Source organism: Podarcis melisellensis (genome assembly GCF_964234715.1).
Source record: "Podarcis melisellensis genome assembly, chromosome: 15".
NCBI classification, from domain to species: Eukaryota; Metazoa; Chordata; class Lepidosauria; order Squamata; family Lacertidae; genus Podarcis; species Podarcis melisellensis.
In genome coordinates this window covers 33,318,855-33,343,772 of record NC_138532.1, presented here as the reverse complement: position 1 = coordinate 33,343,772, position 24,918 = coordinate 33,318,855, and the positions used below count along the sequence as shown (strand labels likewise).

At 45.7% G+C, this 24,918-nt stretch overlaps 1 protein-coding gene across 3 annotated transcripts in view; it reads right to left on the bottom strand.

The window, feature by feature from the left end:
- SPNS3 (SPNS lysolipid transporter 3, sphingosine-1-phosphate (putative)) overlaps nt 1-24,144 on the bottom strand; it is a 32,076-nt gene extending 7,932 nt beyond the window's left edge. For 2 of the 3 annotated variants that reach the window (XM_081890459.1, XM_081890461.1), the window contains exons 1-11: nt 24,045-24,144; nt 18,931-19,146; nt 15,827-16,236; nt 12,885-12,950; nt 8,837-8,973; nt 7,031-7,182; nt 4,876-4,942; nt 4,208-4,353; nt 1,996-2,151; nt 1,062-1,251; nt 248-313 (exon numbers count right to left, since the gene is read on the bottom strand). In XM_081890459.1, coding sequence (XP_081746585.1) covers nt 248-313; nt 1,062-1,251; nt 1,996-2,151; nt 4,208-4,353; nt 4,876-4,942; nt 7,031-7,182; nt 8,837-8,973; nt 12,885-12,950; nt 15,827-16,013 — 1,167 coding nt within the window. In that variant the 5' untranslated portion in view covers nt 16,014-16,236; nt 18,931-19,146; nt 24,045-24,144. The remainder of the gene's footprint in view (nt 1-247; nt 314-1,061; nt 1,252-1,995; nt 2,152-4,207; nt 4,354-4,875; nt 4,943-7,030; nt 7,183-8,836; nt 8,974-12,884; nt 12,951-15,826; nt 16,237-18,930; nt 19,147-24,044) is intronic. The other variant, XM_081890460.1, reaches the window with a different exon arrangement.
- Between the last annotated feature and the right edge of the window lie 774 nt (nt 24,145-24,918).

Genomic DNA, 24,918 nt, shown 5'->3' with positions numbered 1-24,918 from the left:
GACTTGTCAGCAGGATAATATTCATGGGATTGCATGTTAAGTCATTTCGCATTAACTTCAAATGCCCTGCTTCCCAACCCCCCACCCCCACCCCCCTGTGACTCTTCTCTCTGCTACGTTTCTGGCTATGGACCTGAAGGGATGTGAAGGTAGAAAACAGAGAGAGAAAGAGAGAGCAGAGATCTAAGAATAGGTGTATCAGGTTATCAGCAAAATCAATATGACAGAAAAAGGCAGCTGAACTCACCAGCAGTATGTCAGTCACAATGGCCCAGTTTAAGGATAAAAGAAATTCTCCAAGGGCAATAAAAATCTGAAATAGGAGAAAAGCACACAGAGAGGTAGAGAGAACGTCATGAGTTGACAGGGCACTGGAGATTTGCAAATGCACACACAGAAAGATCAAATACTACTCTCCATCCTTTTAACGGTTCATGTTTTGGGTACCAGCAACCCTTACACGACCCCACCTTCCCACCAATGAGCTGAGGGCGGTGTTACCAATGTTGGGTTTCAGCTGAGAGAAATTAGGAACATGGGAAGATCCTTCATTTTTGCCAGCCAGAGCAAGCAGAAGGATATAGATTTGCTCATAAACTGGCTTGCAGGAGCTTGTGAACAAGGAAGTGCCCAAGTGACAGTAGCAGCTACTACAGGCTCCAACAGCTGCTACAGCCAACTATGGGAAGCCTTCCTCTCAGGTTTGCAAGCTGCTTGGCTGGTACAATTTGACTGCTTAAAACAAAAAGCAGCTAACTTTCAGGGTGCAGATTTACCCAGTGCAATGACCAAAAATTAAATTCTAGATAGGGTATATTGATGAGTATGCTAGAGGCCCCTGGCACCCAGTCCAGGCTTCCCTGGTGATATTGCCTGCCCACATATATGAAATTCAGAAAGGTTCGTCTCGGTTTCTGCAATATTTCAGTCTTGCAATCTTGAGGAATAGAAACCTTTCCAAGCCAGTATCTCTGCTATGAACGCCCAATTCCCCCATAGGCAAGGTTCTCTTTGAGGAGAGGCCAGCGGCTAAGGCAAAACCCCTCTTGCCACATACTTACATATGTAGCTGTAATGCTTTCCTGAGCCAGCATGATCGCCAGATACATGGATGGAGATGATGTCAGCAAGCCCACAGCACAAATCAGAGGGTCAGCCATTGCATTGGTCTTCTTGAATCTTCTGGCGGCTTCTGCTCCAACAATGACTCCAAAGATGCCAGTTGCAATAGTTATTCCTCCAAATATCTGGCTGGTGGACAGGAAAAAATATGTGTGTGTTTTAAAGACCACAGCAGGTTATATAACCTTATGAACATTGGCTCTGTCGATCGGCTGACTATTTTATTATCATTATTATTACATGACTGTATCTTTGTGCTTTGACCATGCTGTGGCAGGCAGAAATTATTTATTTTTATTTTTAAATTTGCCTACTACCCTATAAAAGGGACGCGGGTGGCGCTGTGGGTTAAACCACAGAGCCTAGGACTTGACGATCAGAAGGCCGGCAGTTCGAATCCCCGTGGCAGGGTAGGCTCCCGTTGCTCGGTCCCTGCTCCTGCCAACCTAGCAGTTCGAAAGCACATCAAAGTGCAAGTAGATAAATAGGTACCGCTCCGGCGGGAAGGTAAACGGCATTTCCGTGCGCTGCTCTGGTTCGCCAGAAGCGGCTTAGTCATGCTGGCCACATGACCCGGAAGCTGTACGCCAGCTCCCTCTGCCAATAAAGCGAGATGAGCGCCGCAACCCCAGAGTCGGCCACGACTGGACCTAATGGTCAGGGGTCCCTTTACCTTTACTACCCTATACCCATAGATCTCAGGGTGGTTCACAAATCAAACAGGTGTGATCTTTCTGCAATGCTCCATCTCTGCCACAGCCTCCTGTTGTCGCGTTTCTTTTAAAATATATATATATACATATTCAGATACTCTCTCCTATGGAGTGTTCCCCATGCCCTCTGTTTGCTTCTCCCAAAGAAAGCTTGTCTCACCTGTTGGAGGTGTCACATGACCCTTTCTGTTGGCAGGGAGGGATAGCGTCATGGATGAGCTGAGCTCTGGAAAGGAACACTGGCATCCAGAACCCCAGAGCTCCGACGATGAAGGACATGGCTGTCACCCCGAGCGAGGACCACAAGAAACTCCAGCTGACAGGGGGTGGGGTGGAATAAAAAACATATTTAAATACAGTGGTACCTCGGGTTAAGTACTTAATTCATTCCGGAGGTCTGTTCTTAACCTGAAACTGTTCTTAACCTGAAGCGCCACTTTAGCTAATGGGGCCTCCCACTGCCGCTGCACAATTTCTGTTCTCATCCTGAAGCAAAGTTCTTAACCTGAGGTAATATTTCTGGGTTAGCGGAGTCTGTAACCTGAAGCGTATGTAACCTGAAGCGTATGTAACCCGAGGTACCACTGTAGTTTCCTTGGTGTCTTGGGTTTTGGCTTGTTATTGCTCTCCAAATCGGGGGGGAGGGAAAACCTCAGGCCTGGGGGGCAAATGTGGCCCTTGAGGCCTTTCTGTCAGGCCCTCAGGATTTCATCAGGCCATACCTCCCCTCCCCGGGACACAGCCTTAGCTTGCTGTGTTCCGCAGTTTCCTGGAGTACTTCTGGCTGACTAAACTGTGATAATAGCCTTTGCTCATCTGGGTGAATGGAGAGATGCACAGATAGCTCAGTCGGCAGAGCATGATCCCACCCCAACATTGGGCAAAATATTCCTGCATTGCAGGGGATTGGATGAGATGAACCATGTGGTCCCTTCCAACTCTACAATTCTGTGATCTATGTGTAGATACCCCTGGCCTTTACATGGCTGGAATACAGCTGACTGTAAAAAGGCAAGGGTCACACCTGTTGTTCCAGTGGAGGCTGCCCCACCAAATTCCATCTGCCCTCAGTCAGCCCCCAACCTGCCTGCCTTCTTCCTTATGACCTGCCCGGCGGGTGGGCCCAGGCTACCACCTTCCTCCTCCTCCACCTCAGGGTTGCTCCTTCTAGAACTCAGCAGGGAGGAGGATGGGGTAAAACTAGAACTAGCTGGCTTTGCCTGTCATGGGCTCTGGCGCCACCTACTGTTGAGCTTCCTGCCTTCTGTCCTACCAGCTATCGCTGTGTTGCTCTGTGTTGAATTTTGGCCTCTGGCTCCACCCACTCTTGCCTTTGGCTCTGCCCACCATGGGCATGCGGCCCCCAGAAGGATGACAAGGTGATGTTTGATAGCTCTGGGGGCTAGCCAGCATGTTCACCAGAGCATTCTGGGTAATCAGGTAATTTTTAATTTTTAGAGTGCCTTTCGACGTTGCTGAAAGCCAACCAAGTAGGGCACACAGTATCATAATTAACCATCCAGGGGTCTTTTACCTTCCAGAGCAGACAATGTTCGCTGCCTGACTTCATAGCTGTCAACTGTCCCTTATTTGGCGGGAAAGTCCTTTATCCCAGCGCTGTGTCCTGCTGCTGTCCCTTATTGATGATGTCCCTTAAATTTCCTGGGTTTCAAAGGAAGCAGCTCCTCTCCCTCCCTCCCTGCCGGCCAGGGAGGAGGGAGGCTCCAACTGTGTTGCTTGGCTGCGTTGCTCACCCAATAAGGAGTCTAAGAACGACTGGGGGGTGGAGCTTGCATGCCTTGTGCCGATCAAATCGGCCGCATTGCCTGGGGACTCGCCTTTGCTCAGCGCTTCCCAGCGGAGAGGTGACGGTGGTTTTCCTTGCTGCATCCTCTTTGCCAGTTTGCTGCGCTGTGGGAACCACCACTTGAGGCTTCGTTTGGCTGCTGGGCTGGCTGAGCTTTCTCCCTTTGGCTCGGGAGCTGGTTGACAAAATCCCTTATTTTGGCTTCTGGTCCCTTATTTTCGAGGTTGCTGGTCCCTTATTTTCAAATCTGTAAGTTGACAGCTATGCCTGACTTGGCCCTGAGCATGAAATGTTCAAAAGATGCCTAGAGAAGATTTCTCCAAGTCAACATCGCCCTCTACTGGATCCAGCTCAACTTGCAGCACCTTCAAGATGCACAGATTTGTAAAGTATATAAGGTTTCGGGGACTTGAGCCTGGTCTTCATCAGGGACACAGTGTTGTCCTTCGATGGCAGATAGAATTTATATATGCATATTATACTACCTAAGGCTAAAAGCTGCACTTCCAAGCAAAGGGTTGGCATTCCAGGCACTGAAAATTCAGATAATAATAAGGATACTTACTTTTTGCAAAGCGATGAAATGTCCTTGAGCCAAATTGAATCCCCTCTGACCTTGTCAGCTGGAGGCTCCACAGCTCCACGCCGGGATGATTCAGGAACCAAGAAAATGAGGAAAGCCAAGCCTACAGCTCCCATACAAGGGGTGACCTACAGAGAAAGGAAAAGTTGCTGATGTTGCAGGAAAAGGGCTTTCAACAAAGACCATGATGAAAGGGGCAACATTCTGATGATCAATAAGGAGGAGTTATTGGGGGAAGGGTTATTGGGTTGTTGTTTTTGTTTTGATTATGCATTTTGTGGTTTTATATTTTGATTTTATTCTGCGAACCACCCTGAGACCTCTGGGTATATAAATAATAATAATAATAGTAGTAGTAGTAGTAATAATAATAATAATAATAATAATAATAATAATCGAGGCAGAAAAGATGGAGTTCCTATAAGCTCTTACAAATAATTTTTTAAAGCAGGCCCTTGGTTTTAGCACTGTGGATCTCAAGCCACTCTCTTCAGTTTCAAACAGTTTCTGCCTCTTCTCGAGACAGGCTGACGGTGGGCTGAGGCCAGCGGTCGGATTTGTTCAGCTGAATGAAACTCCCTTGATAAAGTGCAGAGTGGAAGAACCCCACCATTTTACCCCAAAAGGGGGTGCACCCAGAAAAGACTCACCCTGAACCCCCAGTTCCAGTGGCCAGTAGCCAACGCCATTCCAGATGACATGATGTAACCGAGCCCACTGCAAGAGAAAGGAAACGCACCGTTTTTATCTGACTGCTTCGAACCACCGAGCATGACTAGGGGACAGACTGAGCACCAGTTTGGTTTCCAGGTCACCAGCCTAGATAGAAGCTCTTAATGGGAGGGGCTACCTCTCAGAATTAGAGTGCACATCTCCCACGCCAGTGGTTCAGACCTTCCAAGTGTCCCTATTTTCCAGGGACAGTCGTGGATTTACAGAAGCCACCCCGGTTTCTGATTTGACCCTGGAATGTGACGCTTTTCCTTAGGACGTCTCTATTCTCAGCGGAGAAATATTAGGGGTTTGGAGTTACGCAACCCTTGAGCCAAGGAGATAAGGAACTATACAACCTTCAGAAGACATCTGAAGGCAGCCCTCTATGGGGAAGTTTTTTTAATGTTTAATGTTCCTTTGTGTTTTAATATATGATGGAAGCTGCCCAGAGTGGCTGAGGCAACTCAGCCAGAGAGGCAGGGTATAAATAATAAAATGATGGTGATGTTTAGGATGATGATGATGGAATAAAAGGTAAAGGGACCCCTGACCATTAGGTCCAGTCGTGGCTGACTCTGGGGTTGCGGCGTTCATCTCGCTTTATTGGCCGAGGGAGCCGGCATACAGTTTCCGGGTCATGTGGCCAGCATGACTAAGCCGCTTCTGAAGAACCAGAGCAGCGCACAGAAATTCGGTTTACCTTCCCGTCGGAGCGGTACCTATTTATCTACTTGCACTTTGATGTGCTTTCGAACTGCTAGGTTGGCAGGAGCAGGGCCCAAGCAGCGGGAGCTCACCCCGTCATGGGGATTCGAACCGCCGACCTTCTGATCAGCAAGTCCTAGGCTCTGTGGTTTAAGCCACAGTGCCACCTGCGTTCTGATGATTGAATAGGACGTCCCTATTTTCATGTTGGAGCTTTGGTGGTCACTTCTTAGCCTCTCCAGTTTAAAAAGTTTAGAGTCTCTCCGATTCAATAAAACGTGGCTTCCAATTGTGGCCAGTGACTGATCCTCTTCAAACAACTATCAGGACCAGTCAAGAGTGTAGAACGTGGCCTTGGATGCAGCTGTCTTGCTGAAGTTAAGCAGGTCCAGGTTTGGCCAGTGCATGGATGAAAGATCACCTAGGTAACCTGCATGTATGACACATGGAGTTCCGTGAGGAAAGGAAAGAGGGATATCAATGTCGTAAGTGGGATGTGCAACAAAGTGTTTAAGTGGGGACTGCTGCTTTTCCGGATTCCCATTCCACCCAAACTGGTTTTCTGTGTCCCCTCTTAAAACACACACACACACACACACACCCAAACCATCAGCGTTTTGTGACTACTGAGCACACTCAGTCCTCATGGGGCTGTTTGAGAGGTTTTCCCTCACTGCACCTCTAGACCTTTCTTCAATGTTTGAAACTCCCATTGTTCTAGGCGCTTTTTGTGACAGGGAATTTGATCAGCGCAAGAAGTTTCTGAGCTCTGGGTGCAGTACTGTGCCTAAGATTTCAGATTAAAACTGCAGAGTGGAAGGAAAGGAACGTTTTCTGCCTCCCCACTTCCAGCTACTCTCTTAAGAGTGGATAAAAGACCCTCTTAAGAATATTAGGGGGGTGGGCAAGGGAAGGACTAGACCATGTGAAAAATGAACATAATATTTTAGCTGCAGTTCATTCATTTTCAGCTTTGTATTCTTGTTATTACAAAAGCCTAGACATTCCGTTGTTGCACCCATAACCTAGGTTTAAGGTGCCATTTAGCTCCTCGCTTTCATATCTCAGTTTCTCACACTGCCTTTCTTCTCATAAATATTTTTTTGCAGTTCTGCATGTCTTGAGTTCCCTGAATCTTGCTGGAAATTCCTCCCAGGTGTTTTTGGGTACAAAATGATTGGCACTTTCAGTTTGATCATCAGAAATGCAAGGATGGGGGGGTAGATAGACAGATGGCTCTCTTCAACAGCCCCAGCCTTGCTAAAAGGAAAATGAAGAGGCTCCAACCATAACATTCCCCCCCCCCCCGCTTCTCCCCTTCCCCACTTCCGTGCTGCCCCCTAGCCCCAGATCCTTCCCAACTTGTCTCGGAGAACAGAGAACTACCTTCCAACCGGTATGAAGATATAGAAGAGCGAGAGCATGCACGTCCTGCGGTCTTTCTCAAACAGGTCAGCGATGATGGTGGGTGCGATAGTGGAGTAACTGGCGGTGCCAGCACCCACCAGTCCCCGCGAAATGAAGAACAGCCAGGGCATCTTGAGGAAGGGGAGGAGACGTGCAAGATATTGAAAAGGGCACACATTAAGTAGCACCTTCCAGCACTCGGCATAGCCTTTGTTTATTTTAATTTATCCTCCTGTCCCTTCAGAAGAAGCTCATGCCGAGCAGAAGACAAGACATAAAAAGATATACAAATTTCCCTATCTTTACTCTCTTTTCTGTCTCATAGACTGTAGTCCATGATCCAGTCCAGGCAAATAATTATAACATAAAGCTTGCACCTTTATTGCCCAGAATATCACTCAGAGTTTCTCTGGGCAGTTCCCTCCGTTCTAAATTGGTAGCCTAGGTAAAATTGAGTTGTTCTTGTTAAGCTGTGGGTGAACATATCAGATGACACAGCGATTCTTCAAACAGCTCTTGTTTATTCACAGGCCAGGACAGAACTGAACTGAAGGGTTCAGGCAGCCTGCTTTTATAGAGCTCCAGTACAGTGTAACTGTAACAGTTTTCTAAAACTATCCAATCACTGAACGTCACTTTCGATCCCTTATTTGCATAACTATCTACAGTATCCCCCTGCTGGCCCAGGACGAGAACTTCAGTATATAACAGTTCTCCTAACCAGTGCTCTTTTTTTTCCAGCCAGAGCATGCAGGAGTACAGTTCCAGCAACTCTCAGGTGGGTGCCATTGTGAGCCAGCGCTCCCCTCACCGCCTTCTTGCCTATATGTACTTCTGAGAAGCCCAAAACATACATTTCAAGTCAAAACAGAAGTTGGCCAGCTTGTGCAAGTCTACACTTTTTTAAAAGATCTATGACTCCAGCTAACTCCTAGCCATGATTGGTCAAGCTACAGGGCAGCCAATTCGTATTCCGGTCTCTTTAATCCGTCTCCAGTACAGTCATACCTCATGTTACGTCCACTTCATGTTACGTTCTTTCAGGTTACGTCCTGCGGCAACCGGAAGTACCGGAAAGGGTTACTTCCGGGTTTCGCCGCTCGCACATGCGCAGACGTGCAAAATGACGTCACACGCATGAGCAGAAGCGCCGAATCACAACCCACATGTGCGCAGACGCACTGCTGCGGGTTGTGCTCTTTTCATATTGCAAATGGGCCTCCAGAACGGATCCCGTTCACAACCAGAGATACCACTGTATAGTGGCAGGGGGCTTTAAGCTTTCCCGCCAGGATTCTACTGTTGCACAAATGAGTGTTAGCACAACGGCCCTTCCAAGCTGCCCTAGACATCTGCCAGAATCTAAGAGAATGAGGGCAGAGAAGGCACAATGATTTGACCTATACCAGAACCAGGGTTAACCCCCAACCAGCTAAGGAGACTGCTGGCTGTAGTTTTCTGCACCTCCAAAATCAGTAAATGGGGCTGTTATCAAACTGGCATCTGTTCAGGGCTGCCCTAAGGTGACTTATTGTAACAACTTCACAGTGAATTCTGGCACCTATTTTTCTTGGGGGGGTGGGGGGGAAAGCATTAGCTAATTTTTAAAATATGTTTCCTCCCCCCCCCCCTCGCATTTGTAATAGATGAGCCTCAGCTCATTGAACCAGCTTTGTGTTTGCTGAACGTTCGAACGCCACTAGGAGGTGTACCATTCCCAAAATGGAACATCTATTCACGCAGACAAACCTCCACTCCCCAAAAAACCAAATAATTGACACTTACCCATTCTGGGATGAATGAGCTGGCAAGGGTAACGCCTGACCAGAGGATTACTCCAGCACTCAGGATGATTTTGCGGTTGTATCTGTCACCGAGATATCCAAAAAGAGGGGCCGCCACCAAGAAACAGATAATAAAAACTGTTGTGGAAAGAAGCAAGAGGAGTGATGAATGTTGACAGCTGTGTGGGCATTCACCAGGGCTTCCATTTCAGTGTATTTATCACATAATTTCACTTTTCTTCAATTCATAGAATCTTAAGAGCTGGAAGGGGCCACAAGGGTCGAACTTGCTGCAATGTAAGAATCTTTTGCCCAATGGGGAGCTCGAACCCATGGCCCCCAGAGTCCCATGCTCTACTGACTGAGCTATCCCAGTGTCTACCCCATCTGTTACATTCCCATACTTCTATCAAAGATCAATCAATAGATTTTATTGCATTAGCCGTGTGGCCATAGCATAATATACATAGAAATAACAACATAAAATGGGGGTGGGGAGGTAAAGGTAGATATTGTCCTGGGCGAATACTTAAAAAAAAAAATGGGGATAACAAAAGTAACAGGGGATTTAAAACATCGAGTGACAGAGAGTACAAAAACAAAAGGACAAAAAACTGCTGAGGCTGGAGGAGGATCGTTAAGGGGTCCTTCATCTCCTCAGATTTGTCCTAGCTCCTTGTCCTTGTACAATAAGGCTACTTGGAACTTCGTTCGATTGTGCGGCGTATCGACTACAGCTGTGGTATTAAAGAAGAAGTTGGTGCCGCTTTCCTCTTCATCACACTAAGCAGGAAGTTAGCTGTCATCTCGGTAATCCAACAATCAGAATCCTGCAGAAGAAGGGACACTATCCAAGGCTGGATTGGGAGATGAAGCTTGTTCACGAGAGGAGTTAGAAACCAAGATCTTTCATCTGTCCAGTTGGGACAGAAGAGCATTACATGTTCCATAGTCTCCAGAGCCGTGTCATTGCAGGTGCATGTTCTATTTGCGATGGGAACTCTGGAATAACGACCCGACAGAACTGCTGTAGGAAAACAGTTGAGACGGGCGCAGGTAAAGGCCCTTCGCTTAGCCTCCGAAGAAATTGTGAGGCAGTATAGAGGGATCCCTTCAGGGGGTGGAATAGCTAGGGCTAAGCCTGAACACGGCCCTCTTGCATGGGAAGCTGTGTTAGAGAAGTTAAGTTGCTGTAGCTTCTTTTTGATTGGAGGTAGAGCCGCCGGGCTAATACACTCTAAGTTAAGAACAGTTTTGCAGTTCAGATTGAGAAGAGAGTGGAATTTGAGGTTAATTGTAGTTTTCCAAGGAGAATTATGAATATCTCTTAGGATCAGATTGGAGAAACCACCTCTAATTCGAGCATCCGATGCTAATAGGTGGGAGCTATAGGAAATGGCTCGACTCCGTGCTCATTTTTCAATTGAGGGCTGGGCGAACTCAAGTCGTAGGGCTGCACCTGAGACACATCTCGGGACGCCGGAAAGAGATCTCAGAAACATGTGAAGTGGGCGATCTAAAGGTAAAAGCCTTTAAATGTCTAGGCTTAATATTCACTTATAATCTCTCCTGGACCACCCATCTACAATCTGCCTTTCTCGCTGCAACCACGACCTCTAATGCCATTGTCCGATTTTACCACCAGAAGGGCGGCAAACACCTTCCAGCAGCAATTCAAATATTTAATGCCAAAGTTGTCCCTAAATTATTATATGGCTGCGAAGTATGGACTACTGCAATATCAAAGATCTAAGATTTGCCATAAACAGATGTGCTCCCTGTGGTTTGAAACACAGCAGGGGGACCCCCTCTCATTTTTTAAGCCCTACGATAGAATATGGACAACCCTTGCCACAGGCAAGACCTATTCACACACACATAAAATCCATTTTTTTAATACTTTACTTAAGATTCAACAATAACAAAAAAATCCACAATAACTACTACATCAGTTCATTACAATTGACCATCTTTAACAGTAGTTGAAAAATTACAGAACATCACTTTAGCTTGCTCAAATTTTCATATTTAACTTTTATCTCTTTATCTCTTTCTTAGCAGATCAAAAAGAAAAGGACAAAAAAGAAGAAGAAGGTAGAAAGAAAAAGAAGAAAGGGGGGAGATTTAAAGAAAGAATTAGAAGAAAGGGGGAAAAAATAAACATACTGTATTTTTCGCTCTATAACACACTCCCAACCATAACACACACATAGTTTTTAGAGGAGGAAAACAAGAAAAAAAATATTCTAAACGAAACAGTGGATGTATGATTTTTGTGGTTCATGCTGTGGCCACAGACATGTGATCTGACGGTGAGTTTGGGGTAGCCCAATGCAAAAATCCTGAGGATCCATGTGGATCCGTGCTTTGTAACCACGTTTTTGCACCTCTGCAGTCCCAGGCAACAGTGGGTGCGTGATTTTTTTGGTGCAAGCTGTAGCCATGGACATGCTATGTGAACTGATGGTGAATTTGGGGTGACCCAGTGCAAAAATCCTGAGGATCCATGTGGATCCGTGCTTTGTACCCATGTTTTAAGTGGGGAGGGAAGGAAAAGCACTCAAGGGACAAGGAACACGCGTGGATTGGGTGGAGAAGGAAGCTGTTAATAATGCACAAGAGGGGTATAAGAGGAGAAGGCTATTATAAGAGGAGTGGGGAGGAGAGAGAGACAGAGAGCCTGCTTGAAAAATCTTTGCTGTTGTTTAGCGAGTGGGGAGGAGAGAGGGACAGAGAGCCTGCTTGCTTTAAAGAAGCCAACCTGACAGGAGCCGCTTACACTCGTGTAAGTGGCTCCTCTCCTCTCCCGCTTTGCTCCTTTAAAGCAAGCAGGCTCTCTGTCTCTCTCTCCTCCTCACTCAGCGGCTCTTCTCCCACTTTGCTGTTTCAAAGCGAGCCACGGAGGAGCGAAGGAAGGGGAACCATGGATCCTCTGCTCACGACTGCAGCAGATCCCCCCGCCACCCGTAGGCATTCCCTCCATAACACACACAGACATTTCCCCTTACTTTCTAGGAGGAAAAAAGTGAGTGTTCTGGTGCGAAAAATACGGTATTTGACTTCCGATTAGACTCATTGTATTATTATTTCTATTATTTTTTCACACAGAGATTCACACACACACAAAATCCATTTTGAAAGCAATTTTTGGCTTCGCTTTCACAAAGCTGCAGCAAAACTGTAACTTAACCTCCTCATATACCTTATGCGATTGATTGATTGATTGATTGATTGATTGATTGACTGATGATTATTAAAGTCCCTGCACTGAATAAAACTAGCATGTCAGGACAGTCTTGGCTTCATTCTTGGCAAGCTAGTTTTCTATATACAGTAATGTGTTTATTTGAATGTGAAGCAGATCTTTATTTTATTTTTAAGAAACAGAGCCCAGAAGGCTAAGGGAACATGAGAGGATGTGTTATAACAGACCGGTCATTTGGGAGGTTTGCCTGCACAGGTCTGTCAAAATGCCACAATTTCACAGGGGGCTGAGAATAAAACACAGGATGTTGGGTGCAAAAACCAGTTTCCTGAGAAACGTTAACTGACAGGCAGATCTTATTTTATATGGTTTTTGCATAGCGCAAAATTCCAGTATTCTCAGAACGCTATTTTGAATTTCTTTCTAGAAGGCTGCCTTACGCAGAGTCAGACCATTGGTCCATCTATTTCTGTACTGTCTGCCATGGTTGACAGTTGCTCCCCAGGGACTGAAACAGGAGTCTCTCCTCACCCTTGCAGTAATGTAACAAGGCATCATTACATCCATCCACCCCACCCTGTATTCATTGCACACAGCGCTGTTTCCTTTCTGCTGCAGTTCGCCATCTGAAAAAAACGACACTATTTGTCTCACCGTTCGCTGTGGTGAAATTATGCAAGTCGTGTAATTTACATAATTAATTATGTCACTCTGCCCCATTCATTTCAATGCAATGCAAATGCAAGGCAAAAGCAGTTGTGATCAGGGTGAGAGATAATTGATTATGATCATACACATGCTGAAAGCAACAAAAGAGAATGCCATTGTATTAACATGGTTTTACCTGTGTGTAACAAGCCTGCGCTGCTGTCTCGTAGTTTGAAGTAGGTCTGTACATGCTGAAGCAACCCTGTAACAAAGCAAAAATCCATTACAACCACAATGTTACAGTGATAGGATTAATTTTGACTTCTTAAAGTTTGTTTGTTATCCTACCCTGTCTCCAAGAGAGCAAGCATGGTCACCCACCCTGCATTTTATCCTTTGAGTTAGGTTAGATTGGCCTAAGTTCTCCCATGGCTGGGTAAAATCCAAGTCCGCTCCTATGACATGATAGGCTCCATCCCCTTGCCCCATCTTGTGGGAAGGGGAAGCAGAGGTTTAGCAAAGGAGCGCTGCTTTGATCTAGCAGCTTGGGTTATGCAAAGCTGCCTTTACTACTTGTTGTACTACTCGTCTCAACTAGGGCCAGGGCCTTTTCAGCACTGGCCCCGACTTGGTGGAATGCTCTGTCACAAGAGACTAGGGCCCTGCGGGACTTGACATCTTTCCGCAGGGCCTGCAAGACAGAGCTGTTCTCCCTGGCCTTTGGTCTAGACTCAGTCTGACCCTTATGTTTCCCTCCCCTTATGGTTTTGTTCTATGGGCTACTTTTAAAATGAGACTGCATTGTAAATTGCATTTTAACCTGTATTTTAAATTGGTGGTTTTTCCCCTGTTATGTTTTTACTGTAATTTTACTGGTGTTAGCCACCCTCTGGCCGGGGAGGGTGGAGTATACCGTAAATCAAATTTGTTGTTCTTGTTGTTTGCTTGCAGAGAAGCAGGGATCACCCATCTCACTTTGCTTTTACTGTACTTGAGCTCTTATGAAGCTTACCTTAATATGTCAATAACCTAACAGGGGAAACTCTCTGCGAATAAGCGTCCTGCTCTTCGCTGACATGGAAGAGGCTATACAACCAAAGGGCAGAAAAGGAAAGGAGCCTGCCTTTCCATATCACAGAATTGGCAAGCCCAAAATAGCATTAATTCTTTGTTGGGTGTGAACTTTTGGTTTAAAGATACAAGCCCCTTGGATATGGGCGCAGGTGGCAGGACTCTGGAAATCCAGGACAAAACATGGAGGCCAACAGGTGTCGTCTGGCATGTCATACCGAACGGGAACTGTGGCTGTGTATGACTATGCCTTTAATGCACATTGGAAGCACATTTCCCTCTCAAAGAATTCTGGGCTTGTGGTTTACCCCTCACAGAGCTCCAGCTCTTATCATTTTGTTGCATTTTAAGAACATAAGAAGAACCTCCGCTGGATCAGGCCAGTGACCCCATCTAGGACACACTTACCTACGGGACCGCCTCTCCTGGTGTGCCCCGCGGAGGACCTTAAGGACAACATTTTGGAGGTCCCAAGTCGCAAGGTGGTTAGATTGGTCTCAACTGGGGCCAGGGCCTTTTCAGTACTGACCCCGACTTGGTGGAACGCTCTGTCACAAGAGACTAGAGCCCTGCGGGACTTGTCATCTTTCTGCAGGGCCTGCAAGACAGAGCTGTTCCGCCTGGCCTTTGGCTTGGACTCAGTCTGACCTCTATGTTTCCCTCCCCTTAGGGTTTTGATCTATGGGTTACTTTTAAAATGAGGCTGCATTTTAAATTGCATTTTAACCTGTATTTTAAATTGGTTTTTGTTTTTTCCCCTATCTGAGCCAGGGAGGGTGGGGTATAAATAAAAATTGTTGTTGTTGTTGTTGTTGTTGTTGTTGTTGTTGTTGTTATGTCCAGCATCCTGTTCTCACTGTGGCCAACCAGATTCCTGTGGGAAACCCACAAGCAGGACTCGAGCACAAGAACCCCTCTCTGCTCCTGTGGTTTCCAGCAACAATTATTCAGAAGCATGGCTGCCTCCAGCTGTGGGAGCAGAGTCCTTGTGGCTCATAGATGTCTTATCCTCCATTAATCCTCTTTTAAAGCCACCAGGTTGGTGGCCCTCACCACATGAAGAAGTCCTTTCTTTCAACACTCAGCTTCGTTGGACGCCCACAAGTTCCCATGCGTATGGTGTAAGGGAGAAAAACCTTCCTTTTTCCACTCTCTCCAGGCCAGGCGTTATTATCTAAACTTCTAGCTTATCGCTTCTCACTTGCCTTCTCTCTAAACTAAATAGTCCAATATGCTGTCACATTTCCTTGTGGGGGAGTCTGATACCCTCCAATGTTTCTCTGACGAAAATAGAAACATCCTAGTCCATCATCATCATCATTATCATCATTTTATTATTTATACCCTGTCCATCTGACTGGGTTGTCCCAGCCACTCTGGGCGGCTTCCAAAATACGTAAAAACATAATAAAACTACACAGATATTCTTCCAAAGGTTGTATAGTTGCTAATCTCCTTGGCTCAGGTGGTTGCATAACTCCATACCCTCCAACATTTCTCCTATGAAAATAGGGACGTCCTAAGAAAAAGTGGGACATTCTGGGATCAATTCAGAAACTGGGACAACTTCTGTAAATCTGGGACTGTCCCTGGAAAATAAGGACACTTGGAGGGTCTGGAGTCTGTTTAAAAAATAGTGCTGTTAAAAATATTATTATTATTATTATTATTATTATTATTATTATTAATAATAATAATAACAATAATTCAACTTATACACCACCCTATATCCAGAGGTCTCAGGGAGGTTCACAACAAGACCACAACATATAAAATCAAACCAAAAGCAGTAACCCAGTAACAATCCCACCCCCCAAAAAAGCCATATTCTAAAAATGTGTTGGATGTCAATAAGATCAACCAAAGGCCTGGTTAAAAAGGAACGTTTTTGCCTGGCACCTAAAGGTGTATAATGAAGGCGCCAGGTGAACTCCACATTCCACAGACGGGGAGCCACTGCAGAGAAGGCCCCGTTCTCGTGTTGCCACTCTCCGGACCTGTTGAAAAGCAGTATTAACATGGCTATCTTTCAGGAAATGGACCCCAGAAAGAGGGGAGTCATCTTACCTGGGACAAGAAACCAGTCCATGTAGTTCACCAGGTTAAGGTAGCACAGCACTGCAATGGCGATGTAAGACCTTCTGGCCGGGGGATTCCTCGTTCCCTGGTCGTCTTCGCCAAATTCAATGACTCCATAACCCTTCAAGGCTATGGGAGACTGAGGTGGCAGTCCCGGGGCTACCAGCTCATTCATGGCCCTGGACCAACTCTGCTAATCAAAGGACGGGCAGGACGTGAAGCCGATTCCGAGCTCCTTCATTATGAGGAACCTCACTCTGCACGGTCATTTCCTGCAAAGGAAAGCCACTCGCAAAGCCAGCCACAAAAGCTCTGAGCTTCCCCCTCACAAGAAGGTTGCACATTTGCAGAGAAAAGCCAGGTCTCTTTTCCCACACGACAGCAGGAAACCACTTGACCTTGTAAGGCAAGGAGAGAGAGAAATGTGTGCAAGATTAATTTAAGACACTCTCCTTTTTTCGATTGGGAGTCCACCTCTGTGGTGCGACCGGAGGTGGCAGAGAAATTTGATCCGGTTTTGAAACGCCACCTACCATATTTTTCCGTATATATGACTAGGTTTTTCCCCTTTAAAATAATGTCAGAAATTAAGGCGCATCTTATACACGGATACATCTCCCCTCCATTTTCTTAAATATGAGTCCACCAAAATAGGGGGCATCTTATACATGGGGCATCTTATAGGCAAAAAAACACGGTAATTTGAAGTTCCTCAAAAAATAAATGAGCCTGCTTTAAATATATACAGTGGTACCTCAGGTTACATATGCTTCAGGTTACATACGCTTCAGGTTACAGACTCCGCTAACCCAGAAATAGTGCTTCAGGTTAAGAACTTTGCTTCAGGATGAGAACAGAAATCGTGCTTCAGCAGCAGCAGGAGGCCCCATTTGCTAAAGTGGTGCTTCAGGTTAAGAACAGTTTCAGGTTAAGAACGGACCTCCAGAACGAATTAAGTACTTAACCCAAGGTACCTCTGTACTGCAGATGGGGCCATAAAGCTGAAAAGCCCCTCAGATGTCATCTAGCCCACCCCCTGCCGATGTTTGCTGCTTCAGCATCCCTGAGAAGTGCCCATTTTAAAGGCCCTGCTTTAAAACTTCTAACAAATGGAGGGGTCACCTCCTTCCAAGGGGGTCTGTCCCACTGCCAACAGCTTGTGACAGCAGGAAGTCTTTCCTGATGTTTCATCAAAATTTCAACCCCCTTTTAAAAAAAAATGCCTGTGTTGATATGTGTCTATGAAAATCCATCTTTTTCATTTGACATGTGGACAAAATGACAGCAGCCTTCATCTTCACTGATGGACTCGTAATTTAGGAAGCCAAATGCCAGTTTTCTGTCTACGTAAAGCCGCTGTCCTAACCTGGAATTCAACCCAGAATAAACTCTTATATTCCATTTGTTTCGACAGGACCTAAGCATGCATCAATGTGCTTAGCCTTGCAGTAGCATAAGACAATTAAAGGTGTTGTTTTTTAAAAAAAATATATTAAAAGCTGCTTTTCAATCAAATATATTCATCCCACAAAAACAAAAACGTGAACCTATATGAAGTTTGGTATGCTTATGTCTGGGAATTAATTTTGATGGAAAAGTTAAGGGAAAGGGTACGTGAAAGAAAACAACGTGAGAAACTACATAACTTTTACATAACGTGGTCCTCCTTTAATACATATGCATCAATTAAAGAACATGCATTTAAACCATCTAAGACACATGGGAGCATGTGGAATGATATTTTTTTAAACCAGCAACTGCAGAAATAATTTTTCATTTGATCATATTACTAATGTAATTACCTGGACGTAGTTGGGGCTGGTTTTTTTTTTTTTTTTGGAGGGGGGTTAGGGTAAAACTGTATTTTATTGCTTGTATTTGATAATATGTTGTTCTTATATTCAACTAATAAAATATTCCCCCCCAAAAAAATATGCAAAAAAATAAATAAGAAAAGCTATGCTGGATCAGACCAGTGTCCCACCTAGTCCAGCATCCTGTTCTCACAGTGGCCAACCAGATGCCTGTGGGAAGCCCAGAAGCAGGATTCGAACACAAGAGCACTCTCCCCTCGTGCGGTTTCCAGCAATTGGTATCAGAATCACTGTTGCCTCTGACTAAGGAGGCAAAGCATTGCCATCCTCCAGGAATTTGTCTAATCCTCTTTTAAAGCCATCCAAGTTGATGGCCATCACTGCCTCCTGAGGAAGTGAGTTCCATAGTTTAACTTGTGTCTCTCAGGGGAACAGCGTGGGGCAGACAGCCCCGAATCAGCTTTGGCTTGTAGCTGCTTAATGCCCAAAACTGCAGGCAAGGAGGGAAGAGGAGAGCGCAGGAGGGAAGGTCTGTGAAGCAAGCTTCCTGACTCAAACTGCCAAAAAGATTGGCTAACAGGTAGGGCTGTTGCTGCTTCCCCAGTGACAAGAATGCCAAACTGGAAGTTAAAGAAGATCTGAAGGAGCGTCTCCATCCCCACTGTTCTACCCGGACACTGAGGTCTAGCACCGAGGGCCTTCTGGCTGTTCCCTCGCTGCGAGAAGCCAAGTTACAGGGAACCAGGCAGAGGGACTTCTTGGTAGTGGTGCCCGCCCTGTGGAACGCCCTCCCACCAGATATCAAAGAGAAAAACAACTACAGTGGTACCTCAGGTTAAGTACTTAATTCGTTCCGGCGGTCCATAGTTAACCTGAAACTGTTCTTAACCTGAAGCACCACTTTAGCTAATGGGGCCTCCTGCTACTGCCGCGCCACCGGAGCACAATTTCTGTTCTCATCCTGAAGCAAAGTACTTAACCTGAAGCACTATTTCTGGGTTAGCAGAGTCTGTAACCTGAAGCGTATGTAACCTGAAGCATATGTAACCCAAGGTACCACTGTACCAGACTTTTAGAAGACATCTGAAGGCAGCCCTGTTTAGGGAAGCTTTTAATATTTGATGCATTACTGCATTTTAATATTTTGTTGGAAGCTGTCCAGAGTGGCTGGGGAAGCCCAGCCAGATGGGCGGGGTATAAATAATAAATTATTATTATTATTATTATTATTATTATTATTTGCAAAGACACAACACTGGTTATTGGTTTTGCCCCTACCTGATCATGCTAAGGACTGGCACCGTTTGATGGCGTCAGGTGTACTGGATCCAGCCGATATGCCATGCCTTGTCGTTCAGTGGGGTGGGGTGGGGTTCACTCTGGGTGCAGCTAAGTCTGAATGGTTCTTTGGGTCTGCTGGAATGCCACAGGGAGAGCGCTGTGGGAAGCCGATATTTTGATACTCCACCAATGGTTCAGAATGTAAAGAGGAAACTGAGGAGAGATAAGATAGCTATCTTCAAATATTGAAAGGGCTGTCAGTGTGGTGTAGTGGTTAAGAGCGGTAGAGTCGTAATCTGGGGAACCGGGTTCGTGTCTCCGCTCCTCCACATGCAGCTGCTGGGTGACCTTGGGCCAGTCACACTTCTTTGAAGTCTCTCAGCCCCACTCACCTCACAGAGTGTTTGTTGTGGGGGAGGAAGGGAAAATACAATGTTAGCCGCTTTGAGACTCCTTAAAGGGAGTGAAAGGTGGGATATCAAATCCAAACTCACATGGAGGAGGGAGCAAGCTTGTTTTCTCCTGCTCCGGAGGGTAGGATCCAAACCAATGTGTTCAAGTTACAAGAAAGGAGATTTCAACAAAATGCCGGGAAGAACTTTCTGACGATAAGAGCTGTTCAACGGTGGAACGGGCTTCTTGGGGAGGTGGTGGACTCTCCTTCCTTGAAGATTTCTAAGCAGATGTTGGGTGGCCATCTGTCATGGATGCGTCAGTTGAGATTCCTGCAATGCAGGGAGTTGGACTAGATCAGGCATAGGCAAACTCCGGCCCTCCAGATGTTTAGAACTACAATTCCCATAATCCTTGACCACTGGTCCTGTTAGCTAGGGATGATGGGAATTGTAGTCCCAAACATCTGGAGGGCCGGAGTTCGCCTATGCCTGAACTAGATGACCGTTGTGGTCCCTTCCAACTCTACAATTCCATGATTTGATGAGACTACTTGATATTTGGCTTTTACAGTAAATTAGTACTCCCATTCTTCATTATCCTTCTACAGTACATCATTTGACTTCCCAACACCTCGCAGCATTAACACTCCAAGAGGTTCTTGCTTCTCCCGTGGCCACCGTATTAGATGCCAGCAGAAATCAGCCATGGCTCTCTGTCCCTCCTATCTGCAATCGTTTTTGAGTCCATTATACAACAGGCCACCAGATGTCACTAGATTGTTTTGAGAAGAAGAAGAAGAAGAAGAAGAAGAAGAAGAAGAAGAAGAAGAAGAAGAAGAAGAAAAGTCTCTTGTATTGTTTAAAAAACAAAACAAAACCCAGGTGCAGTCTACAAATACATGTGATTTAAAACTATTTGGGCACAGTATGCAGCTTTATTCCTCTGCTTCCCCGCTTTACATTGTATTAAATCAGAAATTTAGGAACAAATACGTAAAAAAATAGTGACATTTTAGGGACTAGCGGAATGAGAATTCCATAAGGTATCACTGCTAAGTACTTATTTCATCAGACGTGTGGCCCACGAAGGCAGTGGAGGTTGAGGAAATCCCCTAATAGCAACTGCCCTGCTTTCATTAACATAACTCTAAAACTCTGAATATTCACCAACCGTGTGAAGCGTTGTCAACATTTGCATACAACTGACAGTTTCCTCATTTTGCATACTGGGTGTTGGCTGGGAGCCCCACGCAGAAGCACATAAAAGCCACAGTAAGTGGAAGTGATGTGAAATTTCAGGCTCCTACACGGCTGGGACTGGTTCCCAACAGCCCTTGCATAAACAACCACTGCCCAAAGTGGCAATCCTGCAATACTGAACAGGCTTAACCACATACAGTGGTACCTCAGGTTAAGAACTTAATTCGTTCCGGAGGCCTGTTCTTAACCTGAAACTGTTCATAACCTAAAGCACAACTTTAGCTAATGGGGCCTCCTGCTGCCGCTGTCCCGCCGCTGCACGATTTCTGTTCTCACCCTGAAGCAAAGTTCTTAACCCCAGGTACTATTTCTGGGTTAGCGGAGTCTGTAACCTGAAGCGTATGTAACCCGAGGTACCACTGTATTTCTGGAAAACCCATCTAGACTTGAGGGGTCTTGTGGGTATATTCTGCAGCACACCACTGACCCAATAATGATGCGTTAGTGAAGATTTTTTTACTGCACCATCCACGTAACATTCTGAGCTTTTAGTTGTTCTGTGATGCTTCCCAAATATTAGGCCAAATTCACACCATAGGTATACCATGATACCACTATAAACATCCATGGCTAACCCAGAAGAATTCTGGGAGCTGTTGCTTGTGATACGTTGGTGCTGAGCATTGTTAGGGGACCCCATAGTCCTCTCACTGAGCTACAATTTCCAGGGTGGTTTTACAATCAATCCCCGTTCGAAGGGAGCTCTGGAAAATGCAGTTCTCTGAGGGAGATTAGAAGGCTTCCCCAACAACTCTCTGCACCTTTTAACAAAGCACAGCTCCTGGGATGCCTTGGGGAAAGCCAGGACTGTTTAAAGTGATTTCAACATGCTTTAAATGTACAGTGCAAAAGTGACATTATTGCCATTGCACAGTGGCGTAGCGTGGGTTGTCAGCACCCGGGGCAAGGCAAGTAATTTGCGCCCCATAACCCGTGGATTTTAGTAGGGGCAGAGAGCTGCGAGTGTGAGCGCGCCCCCCCCAGATGTTGCGCCCGGTGCGGCCGGCCCCCCCTGCACCCCCACGCTACGCCACTGCCATTGCGGGGGCACTCTTGCGTTGTTATTGTTGTTTAGTCGTTTAGTCGTGTCTGACTCTTCGTGACCCCATGGACCAGAGCACGCCAGGCACTTCTGTCCTCCGCTGCCTCCCACACTGCCTCTCTCATGCTGGTAGCTTCGAGAACACTATCCAACCATCTCGTCCTCTGTTGTCCCCTTCTCCTTGTGCCCTCCATCTTTCCCAACATCAGGGTCTTTTCCATGGATAACTCTTGTGTTATTGTGCAACAAAAGTAGGACCAAAAAAAAAAAACCCAGCCCTGGGAGATTCCAGATGTGAGAAGTGACCAGATTTCAGCAGGAAACTACAGGACAGGCACTGACTGGAATTTTGCAGGGCCAAGCAGGATTAAAAGGGGGGTCGCATATTTCACAAATTGAAAATACACCTGTGATGGGCCAGGAACTGCACATTCCTGAAAAGCATGCCAGAGCACCATACTTGGTTTTGCGTGAAGGTCCCTCTACAACTTGTTTCTAGCATTAACTAAATGGGAATGGGTGATTACTTCCTACTAGGTTTCATAAATATAACTTTTGCTCTGTCCAAAATGGGGAATTTTAAATCCTTTTAAATTAAAGATAATAATACAGGCATTGAGTGGAGATGCATGCTGGACTGAATAACTCTTTTTGGGAAAAAACAACAACCCAGGAGTGACTGGGAGAACAATTATGCTACAAAAATGTCTAGTTTAGTCCAGAGATACCCAACAGCATTTTGAGTCTCCTTTTCCAGGCTGGCTGGAGAACAGAAACATTCCTACAAAGAGCTTGGAAATATAATGCAATATTGCATTTATTTATTTATTGCATTTATTTATCTAGGGGTCTTACTGGACCACAAGCTTAAAATGAGTCAACTGTGATGCAGCAGCAAAAAAGGCTAATGTAATTCTAGGCTGCATCAATGGAAGTAGTGTCCAGATCTTGGGTACCGCTCTAACCTGCCTTGGTCAGACCCCACCTGTAGTCCTGAGCCCAGTTCTGGGCAGCCCAATTCAAGAAGGATATTGAGAAACGGCCGCCAAGACCATATAACACTGGTCTTGAAAGACCTACATTGGCTCCCAGTACGTTTCCGAGAACAATTCAAAGTGTTGGTGCTGACCTTTAAAGCCCTAAACTGCCTCGGTCCAGTATACCTGAAGGAGCGTCTCCACCCCCATCATTCTGCCCGGACGCTGAGGTCCAGCGCCGAGGGCCTTCTGGCGGTTCCCTCATTGCGAGAAGCAAAGCTACAGGGAACCAGGCAGAGGGCCTTCTTGGTAGTGGCGCCCACCCTGTGGAACGCCCTTCCAGCAGATGTCAAAGCGATAAACAACTACCTGACATTCAGAAGACATCTTAAGGCAGCCCTGTTCAGGGAAGTTTTTAACGTGTGATATTTTACTGTATTTTTGGTTTCTATGGAAGCCACCCAGAGTGGCTGGGGAGGCCCAGCCAGATGGGCGGGGTATAAATAAATTATTATTATTATTATTATTATTATTATTATTATTATTATTATTATTAACTGGAATGCGTACAGAGCAGGGCAACCATGATGATCAAGGGTCAGGAAACCAAGCCTTATGTGGAAGAGTTGAAGGAGCTTGGTATGTTTAGCCTGGAAAAGAGGAGACTGAAGGGAGATATGATAGCCATCTTCAAATATCTTAAGGGCTGTCACGTGGAAGATGGAGCCAGTTTGTTTTCTCCTGCTCTGGATAGCAGGTTATGGACTCTCATTCATGGGAGGTTTTAAAGCAGAGGTTGGATGGCCATCTGTCATGGATGCTTTAGTTGAGATTCCTGCATTGCAGCGGGTGCACTAGATGTCCCCTGGGGTCCCTTCCAACTCTCCTGATTCTATTTATGACTATATTTATATTCTGCTTCTCCTCCAACCAGCTTAAGATGGTTCGCATGGTTCTTCCCCTTCTCTATTTTATCCTCAAACCAACCACCCGGCAAGGTAGCTTAGACAGAGATGGTGGCTGGCCCAAGGTCCCCCAGCGAGCTTCTTGGCTGAGTGGGGATTTGAACTCTGGTCTCCTGGGTCCTTGTCCATCACTCAAACCACCGCACCTGGCTCTCGGTGTATCTGCTATCCAAATGTGCAAGCTGAGTATCGACTGAGCTCATCTGTGACACATCATCAGTATCCACAAAAGCAAGCAGCATGCACTGATGTTTCTGCTCCCCCTCTGCCCCCCCATCCTGTTTCTGGTGAGCTGGCTGCAGAACCTCCATTGACTTTGCTGCTACATCACTGCTCCCAAACGTTTCTCTCCAAACCTCGCCCAAGCCTGCAGGGAAAGGTCTAACACCGTATCATCAAGCATTGAATCACCTTTAGGCAAGCCCCCCCCCCCCCATGAACCGCCAGTGCTCCATTAAATAAACATGTTTACCTTCTAGCCACACCAAGATTTAGTTATTTACCCACATGCCACAATAGCGTTCCGTCCAACGCCATTGTGTAACATGATGGCTGATTCCATAACCTTGAAAGGGATGTCCAGATTCTGTTGCAATGTCAATATGAGAGTTTCCTCCCTGCAATGATAAAACCGGCTCTTGTTTATTCTCTCCACTCCAGAGCAAACGATGGGTCATAAGATAGAAATGTTCCAAGCTCCTCAAGGCTAAACTAATCATTAAGAGGAGAAGACAGAGAATTAGTGTCTAGAGGAGGAATACAGTGGTACCTTGGTTCTCAAACGCATTGGTTCTCAAACTCCAAAAAACCAGAAGTAAGTGTTCCAGTTTTCGAATGTTTTTTTCGGAATCCGAACATTTGATACAGCTGTCGGCTATTGTTTCCTGGGCACCTGAACCAGTCAGAAGCTGTGCCTTGGTTTTTGAACATTTTGGAAGTCAAATGGACTTCTGGAACAGATTAAGTTTGGCGCTTTTGTTTTTGCTATTTATTTTGCGTTTTTTCGGTTAATTTGTTTTTGTGACTGTGTGTAACCCAGTTCAGCTACTGATTGATTGAGAAATGGATGAAAGCCCCCCATCCAAACAACGACTATCATCAGTGCAGGTAAAAAAATATATATATTAATTTTTATCATCTACAATACTGTCTTATTTATTTTATAGTACATTGATTATTGCTTTCATTTTATGGATCAGTGGTCTCATTAGATAGTAAAATCCATGTTAAATTGCTGTTTCAGGGGTTGTTTTTAAAAGTTGTTGTTGTTTGAGGGGTTGTTTTTAAAATTTTGCATTACTTTCTATGGGAAAGCGCGCCTTGGTTTTGGAACGCTTTGGTTTGGG